At 33.8% G+C, this 10,181-nt stretch overlaps 1 protein-coding gene across 1 annotated transcript; it reads right to left on the bottom strand.

Moving 5' to 3' along the window:
* Window positions 1-824: 824 nt before the first annotated feature.
* Window positions 825-1,447, bottom strand: LOC133331593 (cuticle protein 19-like). Its single transcript, XM_061539977.1, has 2 exons — window positions 1,153-1,447; window positions 825-1,091 (listed from the first exon to the last, which is right to left on the bottom strand). The coding sequence occupies exons 1-2, from the start codon at window positions 1,445-1,447 to the stop codon at window positions 829-831; spliced, it is 558 nt and encodes a 185-aa protein (XP_061395961.1). The 3' UTR covers window positions 825-828.
* Window positions 1,448-10,181: the final 8,734 nt, after the last annotated feature.

Genomic DNA, 10,181 nt, shown 5'->3' with positions numbered 1-10,181 from the left:
TCGTACTATAAATTTGAAAAGTACTAATTAATATAAAATATTTGGCCATAGTAGAATATTGATATTTGGTATTCGAGTCAAAGTTTATACTATTTTAAGATTGGAACAGAAAGCAGAAAAATTCGGACCATTTTTGAAGAAATGTCACACAAAATAGTCAGGCTGAATCCCAATTTGTTGTTTTTATAAAAAAATAGTAATATTTGTAGGAATAGAGGACACCGCTCTTTTAAAAAGCTCAAACGAAGTTGCGGGCACTTGATACTTATTTTATATTAATAAACAAATACGAATTTAACATGTGTACAAATTATCCATATTAAAATAAAAGATTGTTTTATAATTTAGTCACCTACTCATATTATATTAAGGAAGGAACAATTTTACCCAATAAATAATTTCTTTCAATAATGTATTTCAATCAATTTAAAGTATTTTCAACAATAAAGGTAATATTAAAAGAAAATGATTTCACGCAAATTTCAAATTTCGAATTTAAAAAAATTCGCAAATTGAATACTTTTTTCAGATCGTATTATCAAGAAGAATATTATGACCAAAGTTAAAAAATCAATCTTTGTTCTGCATTAATATCCATATACGGATTATTTATTTTTTTGGTATTTTTTAGCATTTAAAAAACTTTAACTATTTTAACAAACTAGATTTACACATTATGAGTTGCATGTTTATATATTTTTTTGGTTGTCTATTTTTTGGGGGTTGTGGAACTTGGTCGAGGTTATGGTGGATATGGATGGTTTATATTTATAATTAATATTCACAGTCAGGTCCGTAGGAGTCATCATCAGTATCGTAGTATTGTATTTACAATTGTTTCACATTCACATAACTGCTTGCATGTCCATGGCCATGACCCAAACCATAACCGTAACCACCATGATAATATCCTTGATTCAGAGAATTACCAGCATAACCATAACCGGCACCATATTGAAGACCCTTGCCATAAATTTCAGGATGAACGGCGTGACCGATTTTCTTGACAACAGCATTGAAACCATTATGGTCATCGGCATGATATTCTACAACGCGGGTGGTACCATCAGATTCCTTCAAAGAATAGCCACCTGTAATCAAAAATTTATACATGTTTATTATTATTATTTTTTAATTGATATAGAGGCTTACCTTTCACTAAACCACCATCACGATGTTCCCATTGATTTTTAATGTCACCAGTCTTTAGATCCTTAACTCCGTAATCAAATTGATATTTGGGATATTTGTAGTAATCCAATTTTCCCAGATGGCCAGCATAACCATAACCTTTATCTAAATAACCGCCATAGCCGCCATTGTAGCCCAAATCATAGTGTCCTCCTGAACTGTATTTAATATCTCCATGTGGATAATAAATGGGTATATCGTGTTTGACGACGGTACTATAACTGGAACCACCACCACCATGCGAATATCCTGCCATAGTTAAGCCAACGAAGGCCGATGCGACCAGGATCACACTAAAGCAATGCATTTTGTTTCACACGAATTTAGAATAAAGGCTTGAAAGGAAGAAAATTCCGACAATTCCGATTGCGAACTAAACCTTTCGAAGAAGAACAGTGTAGTTAAAGAACTTAGAATCGAACTGATAATGAATTCGATTTATTATTTAGTATTTATAGCTTCTAAATCAATCAATATTTCATAATAACTTAGAATTAGAACTTTATTGCGTTTTAGGTTTTTGGTTTCTTTTGTTGCATTTTGGCTGCACAGCACCGATTTGAGTGGTTACTCATTGTTTCCTTCGTTGTTGCATATTTTCGAAATTGAAAAAAAATACAAAAAATAATACAATACAAATCGCGTGTTTGTGCTTGAGTTAATTTTTATTACCATCGCCATAATTGTGCAATTAATAAAGAAGTAAAAATCCGCAACATTTGAAGTAATATTTTTTGTTACGTTTTTTTTGTGTAATTTAATTAAAGTCCATTTCATTGTTTAAATAGTAATAAAAAATTAAATCAGTTTTGAGTAATTCATATCATAATATGTAGATATGCCATATACAATGTAATATTCGAATTGTATTAATGCTATACACGTATGTATTTACATAAAGAAACATGGTTCGAAGATGGAGGAATGTACTTGCTCGGACGTCCATGCAAAAGAGCATTGTAGCGTTGATTAGGACATGTGATTGACTATTAAAAAACAGCCATCCGGAATGTATAGGATCTACTACTTACTAGTTTACTAGAAGAATCTGCATGCGAGAGCTTTATACAGACCTCTATAATATTTAATGTAGGCATCACAACATGCCATGGAAGGGTTAGATCTCTTATTTCCAAATAGAATGTTAATGGATTTTACTTATGTTGTCCATATGACGAAGAAAAGGAAATAAAGCAAGATGACTCTATTAAGAAAAAAAAACAGTAGATAGAGTTTCTAACCTTTCCTCCAAAAAAAGATGCCATCATCAATTATTTTAAAAAGTAATAAATAAGTGTTTTTGCTTAGGCAGATCAAATTTGAAGACGGGCTATATTGGTATACGTTTAGTAATAGCCGCCAAATTAGTTGTAATTTGTGTTTCTGTTTGGTATTAAATTTTCATACAAAAATTATCAATATTTGTCCATTTATTTCCTTAGTACCAAAAATTTTGGTATTTTTTATACCCTTCACCACACTGTGGTACAGGGTATTATGTCTTTGTGCATATGTTTGTAACAGGCAAAAATAATTGAGATAGACACAGGGTTCCTTTTGAGAATATGCATAGAATCACTCTCTGAGTCGTTTTATGCATGTCCGTCCGTCCGTCCGTCTGTCTGTCGATATAAAATTGTAAACAAGGTACAGGTCGAATTTATAATCCGAATTGGATGAAATTTCGCACAGGTCACTTATTTGGCCCAAGGACGAACCCTATTGAAATTGGGAAAAATCGGTTCAGATTTAGATATAGCTCCCATATATATATTTAACCGATTTAATGTAAACGGTCCCTATATATCTTTCGATTTGCACGAAATTTGGTACAGCGTAGAAATAGGTCTAGAATGATGTGTGTGAAGTTTCGTAAAAATCGGTTCAAATTTGGATATAGCTCCCATATATATTTTCGTCCGATTTAAGGTAAATGGTGTACCAAGGGACTTTATATACTTCGATTTGCACAAAATTGAAATGATGAGTGGTGAGTTTCGGAAAAATCGGTCGATATTTCGATATAGCTCCCATATATATGTTCGTCCGATTTTATGTAAATGATGCACCAACGTCCCTATATATCCTTCGATTTGCACGAATTTTATTTAAATGGTGCACCAAGGTTCCTATATATATCCATCGATTTGCACAAAATTTGGCATAGCGTACTGAATTAAGTCTAGAAAGATGTGTGTTAATTTTCGGTTCAGATTTAGATATAGCTCCCTCATATAGATTATATTTTTAACAACGCGGCGTACCGAATAGCGTGTATCAATTTTGCTATCAATAGCTTTCCATAAATTTTCCCCATGTTACGCAGACGGCTCTAAATCTGCTCTAATGAAATTAAAGTTAGGATAGGTTGGAGAAGGGGGGAACATAGACATGATATTGTTAGGATACATATGTACAATATACCCAAAGTGGTGAAGGGTATCATATAGTCGGCCCAGTCCGACTTTACTACTTTCCTTACTGGTTTATCGAATAGGCTTTATTTTTATACCCTTCACCACACTGTGGTACAGGGTATTATGTCTTTGTGCATATGTTTATAACAGGCAAAAGGAAACGAGATAGAGCATATGCATAGAATCACTTTCTGAATCGATTTACGCATGTCCGTCTGTCTGTAGATTAAATTGTAAAAAAGTACAGGTCGCATTTATGATCCGATCTCAAGGAAGAACCCTATTGAAATTGGTGAAAATCGGTTCAGATTTAGATATAGCTCCCATATATTTTTTTCGTTCGATATAGACTCTAAAGACCCTATATATCTTTCGATTTGCACGAAATTTGACATATCGGGTCAGATTTAGATATAGCTCACATATATATTTTCGTCCGATTTTATGTAAATGGTGCACCAAAGTCCTATATATCCTTCTATTTGACGGAATTTGGCATAGCGTACTTACTTAAGTCTAGAACGATGAGTGTTGATATTCGTGAAAATCGGTTCAGATTTCGATATAGCTCCTATATATATTTTCGTTCGATTTTATGTAAATGGTGCACCAAAGTTTTTGGATTTGGACAAAATTTTGCATAGCGTACTGAATGAAGCCTAAAGTGATGTGTGTTAAGTTTCGTGAAAATTAGTTCAGATTTAGACATAGCTCCCATATATATTTTCGTAGGATTTTATGTAAATGGTGTACCAAAGTGCCTATATATCCTTCGATTTGCGCGAAATTTGGGATAGCGTAATGAATTGAGTCTAGAATAATGTGTGGTAAGTTTCGGAAAAATCGGTTCAGATTTCGATATATCTCCCACATATGCATATATTCGTTCGATTTTACATAAATCGTGTACCAAACGTATCAAATGGAGACTTGAATGACGTTATTGCGTTTTGTTGAAATTGGTGCAGATACAGCCATAGCTTCCATATGTATTTGAACGGGTGTCTGATTGAAATTAATTTTTTAACAGTGCAGCGTACCGAATAGCGTGAATCAATTTTGCTATAAATCGTTTTCCATTAATTTGTCCCATGGTACGCTGACGACTCTAAATCTGCCCGAATGAAATTAAATTTATCACAGGTTGCAGAAGGACATGAGTATGTTACTTCGAGGGAACACTGACATACAATTGTAAGGATACATATGTAGAATATACCCAATGTGGTGAAGGGTATCATATAGTCGGCGCAGTCCGACTTTACTACTTTCCTTACCGATTATGTTTATGTATATTAAAATATTCAACTGTTTTGTTCCGTTTGTTGGGGTTGTCTACATATAGGCGTATTGTCAGTTTATACCATACAAAGTATGGAATTCTAAGACGGTTTAACCAACTGCTGTAATAATTCTAATTTTTAATATTTTGGCAAATTTTTCCTAACATATATTACTATAATTTTATATTTTGTCTCAACAGATCAGACGTTGGGTATTAGGTAGTGATTTCATAAAATCAGACGAAAATATATAATGCTTTATCAAGATATGGACCGGATATGCATCTAAATTTGAATTCAATAAATTGTGCGAAATTTCGTATAAATCAAAAAGTAAAGGACCACTTCCTTAAAATCCGACTATAATATGTATATCTATCTATATATAGTAAAACTTAACACCCGTCATTCTAAACTCAATACGGTACGTCTCAATCGGACAAACTTTGGGAGCTTGGTGCACTTTCAACAAAGCATCACATACTTTAATCGGAACTGAATTCGGTACTCTGTGGAAAATGTTGTCTCAATCGGACAAACTTTGGGTGTTTGTTGCACCATGTAAAGAAATTCGTACTTCAATAGGAACTTAATTCGATACGCTATGTAAAATTTTGTTTCAATCCGATAAGGCCTGATGATTTTACCCGAGCTGTCAAAATGCTTTAAATTTTTACTTAATCGTGTGAAAACGACGTTTTTTGGACCATGATTCATACTAAATTAGATTTTATGTTTGGCCACATATTTCAATCTCACTGCTTTTTATACCCTTTACCACACTGTGGTACAGGGTATTATGTCTTTGTGCATATGTTTGTAACAGGCAAAAATAATTGAGATAGACCCATGGTTCCTTTTGTGAATATGCATAGAATCACTTTCTAAGTCGATTTATGCATGTCCGTCCGTCCGTCTGTCTGTCTGTCTGTCCATGTTAAATTGTAAACAAAGTACAGGTCGCATTTGTGATCCGAATTGGATGAAATTTGACATAGGTCACTTATTCGGCCCAAGGACGAACCCTATTGAAATTGGGAAAAATCGGTTTATATTTAGATTTAGCTCCCATATATATATTTAACCGATTTAATGTAAACGGTCCCTATATATCTTTCGATTTGCACGAAATTTGGTACAGGCTAATCATTTAGGCCAATAATGATGTCTGCCAATTTTCGTGAAAATCGGTCCAGATTTAGATATAGCTCCCATATATAGTTTCGTCCGATTTCATATAAATGGTGCCCCAAGTCCCTATATATCTTTTGATTTGCACGAAATTTGGCATAACGTACTGAATTAAGCCTAGAGTGATGTCTGCCAAGTTTCGTGAAAATCGGTCCAGATTTAGATATAGCTCCCATATATAGTTTCGTCCGATTTCATGTAAATGGTGCCCCAAAGTCCCTATATATCTTTTGATTTGCACGAAATTTGGCATAACGTACTGAATTAAGCCTAGAGTGATGTCTGCCAATTTTCGTGAAAATCGGTCCAGATTTGGATATAGCTCCCATATATAGTTTCGTCCGATTTCATGTAAATGGTGCCCCAAAGTCCCTATATATCTTTTGATTTGCACGAAATTTGGCATAACGTACTGAATTAAGCCTAGAGTGATGTCTGCCAAGTTTCGAGAAAATCGGTCCAGATTTAGATATAGCTCCCATATATAGTTTCGACCGATTTCATATAAATGGTGCCCCAAAGTCCCTATATATCTTTTGATTTGCACGAAATTTGGCATAACGTACTGAATTAAGCCTAGAGTGATGTCAGCCAAGTTTCGATTTTCTCGAAACATGTAAATGGTGCACCAAAGTCCCTATATATCCTTCGATTTGCACGAAATGTGGCATAACGTACTTAATTGAGCCCAGAATGATGTCTGCCAAGTTTCATGAAAATCGGTCCTGATTTAGATATATCTTCCATATATAGTTTCGTCCGATTTCATGTAAATGGTGCCCCAAAGTCCCTATATATCTTTTGATTTGCACGAAATGTGGCATAACGTACTGAATTGAGTCTAGAATGATGTCTGCCAAGTTTCGAGAAAATCAGTCCAGATTTCTATATAGCTCCCACATATAGTTTCGTCCGATTTCATGTAAATGTTGCACCAAAGTCCCTATATATCTTTCGTTTTGCACAAAATTTGGCATAACGTACTGAATTGAGCCTAGAGTGATGTCTGCGTTGTTTCGTCCAGATTTAGATATAGCTCCCTTTTATTATAGATTGATGTTAAGTAATTGACGCACCAAGAACCAATAGGAACAAAAGGTTCTGAAATTAGTATAACCTATCCTGTGACATGAAATCGCTTAATATTTTGATAGAGCTTTCATATATATTTTCGCCCGATTTCAAGTAAATTGGGCATCAAACTCCTCATGTTAGTCAGTTTGACATCAAATTTTGCACAACGTACAAAATTGAGCATAGAATTATGTAGTTGCGTTTTCTAGAAGTACAGACATAGCCCAACGGATGACCCATTTATATTTGTTTGAAGTCGATTTACATACTTTATGGATAGATCTACGTAGATTCACATTTAGATAAATATCACATATTTTATTTCATTCAAGTTCATGCTAATAGTCCTGTTTAATATACCCATAGTGGTGAAGGGTATCATATAGTCGGCGCCGCCCGACTTTACTACTTTCCTTACTGGTTGATTTAGCAATTCCGCTTGAAGTCTTGCAGTACGTTTTTGAATATTGCTTTTATACCTTCAATTTTATTTTTTCCGTTCCGAGTTAGGTACCTTGGATGTTCTAAAACAAACGGCCGTTAACATTGCAATTCGTTTGCCGTTTCGGGTTATACTGCATGTTTTGCTTGAATAACAAATTTATCACTTTTATAATGTTAGTAAAATGAATCATATTTTATTTAAAATCGTACATGACTTTCAAAAATAGTGTAGAGTGCAAGCAAACAAATAACAAAAAACTGACCACAAAAAAACTTGAAAACAAAGCAAAAACTGATTAATTTTACATTAACATTCCCTTCATTATGATCGACAGCCAATACCAAGACAAACAAATATGCACAAGAATTACATACACACATAACTATGAACGTAAATAGAACAAAAAAAATTTTTTTTTGGCAAGTTTTTTGATGTATTGAATTTTTAATAAAATAATTTCAATACTATAATTGTACATATGTACTATGTACTGTGTACATGTACTTCGTTTCGGCCCCTAATTGTTTTGTTACAATTTAAATTTGCTGACTGTTTGTCTCAAGGTCATTGCAATCCATTAATTTTGTTGTATGCATAAATTAATTTTCATAAAAATTTGCTAAAGGCTTAGTGAACATTTCGAGTTAAACGTGTATTGAAATTAGTTAATAATTATTTATTAGGATAATTGGTATTTCCGGAAAGATGTTTACGAAATTATAATGCCGTGATACAAATTGAGATCAAAATACTTAATATAGGTATTTGGTTTTGAAATTTCTTCAAATTTTAAAATTCGACACTATACCATAGGTACATATTTATATTTCAGAATCCAATTATGTATAAGACTGGACCAAACAATACTGGTTCACATTTCTGATCCGTATATTCCGATACAATTTTCTCAGGTGATTCTCGTTTTTACATAGTCCGTACATAACGGTAAAAATCAATTTTAGAACCATTGGAAATTGGATAAAATCGGTTAAGATTTAGATATAGCTCCCATATATATTTTCGTCCGATTTTACCTTATTGATACACCAAACATCCAATATTGGTCCGATTGAGATAACATTTTGCATAGAGTACTGAATTAGGTCCTGATTGATGTTTCATCCGATTTTATGTAAATGGTGCAGTTAGGCCGATTGCCACAAAATTTTGCAAAATGTATTTAGATATAGCTTCCATCTGATTTTATGTAAATGGAGCACCAGTGAGCCCAATTAAGGCAGATTGGCACAAAGTTTTGCACATCGTACTGAATTAGGGGCAAATCGGTGTGTGCGAAGTTCTGTTGGAATCGGTTCAGATTTAGATATAGCTCCCATATATAGTTTCCTCCGATTTTATGCAAATAGAGCACCCTATTGTCAATGTTTGTCCGATTGAGACAAAATTGTGGATAGTCCTGAAATTACTGCAGTTCGACGTTCGCGAAATTTTGTTGAAATTGGTTCAGATTTAGATATAGCTCCCATATATATTTTCGTCCGATTTTATGTAAATGGTGCACCATACAGTCAATGTTTTCCGATTGAGACAGAATTTTGCAAGCCGTATTGAAGTTACTACAAGTTGAGATCCGTGAAGTTTTGTCGAAATTGGTTCAGATTTAGACATAACTCCCATATAAATTTTCGTTCGATTTCATGTAAATGAAGCACCATTTCACGAAATTTAGCAGCGGGTATGGTATTTTCGCCTAGAATGTTTTGGTTAAGTCTAAAATCGGTTCAGATTAAGATACAGTTCTCTTATATATTTTTTAGTCCCATTTTATGTAAATGTTCTATTTGCAAGATATTTTGTTGTTGAAACCGGTTCACATGTAGATATATATATTTTTGTCCGATTTTATGCAAATAGAGGAGCCTATGTCTGTTCCCTTTATATTGCATAGCGTATTGGATTGAAGACGTTTTAGGTTTATACATAGCTTCCATATATATTTCCATCCGATTTCATCAAAATTATATACCAAGTTACAAAAATTTGTCCGCTTAGGACGAATTAGTGCACAACGAACCAAATCGAATCTAGAATAAAGTGTATTGGTGTCGAGATCATTTTTGAATAAAGCACTGTGTTGCAGTCGTATAGTCGGCCCCGTCCGACTCTTGAACTTTCCTTACAGGTTTACATTCAATATCGGTAAGTTCAATTATCTGATGCGAGGGATTAATCCCAAACAATTTGGAATGGTTGTAGCGAACGGGGAAAAGAGTCAAGTTACTGGTAACCAAATAAAATAACCATACGGCCAATAACCAAAAAAGTATACTTAGATCAATATCCGTTGTACATTTGTACCCATCCAAACATAGCTCTGTAATTCGATTATAGAAAAAGTTTCAGGCCAAATATAAATAATAAATGGAAAATTACGGACAGTAATCATTGTTTTGTCCCTGTATGCCAAGGGAAAACTACCCTGTTTCAGACTTCCACGAGTCGCCCTGATGGCCCCATGTTGTCTAGGGCCACCAAAATTTGCAGAGGGGTTGATGAACAGCTAAATAAGATCCCAATAAAAAATAACTAAAAAAGCTTAACCCATTCGAAAGCTATAAC

This window comes from Musca vetustissima, unplaced genomic scaffold (assembly GCF_032173495.1).
Source record: "Musca vetustissima isolate MV318-11 ecotype Yass unplaced genomic scaffold, APGP_CSIRO_Mvet_v1 utg9776, whole genome shotgun sequence".
NCBI lineage: Eukaryota > Metazoa > Arthropoda > Insecta > Diptera > Muscidae > Musca > Musca vetustissima.
The sequence above is the reverse complement of the archived record's forward strand: the minus strand, read 5'-3'. Positions and strand labels throughout refer to the sequence as shown.

What these genes read in the sequence shown, in the direction of transcription:
- LOC133331593 (XM_061539977.1), bottom strand. Translation starts at nt 1,447, where the DNA reads ATGGCAGGATATTCGCATGGTGGTGGTGGTTCCAGTTATAGTACCGTC. An exon ending in TGATGGTGGTTTAGTGAAAG is followed by an intron (nt 1,092 to 1,152) that starts GTAAGCCTCTAT and finishes TTTTGATTACAG; the next exon opens with GTGGCTATTCTTTGAAGGAA.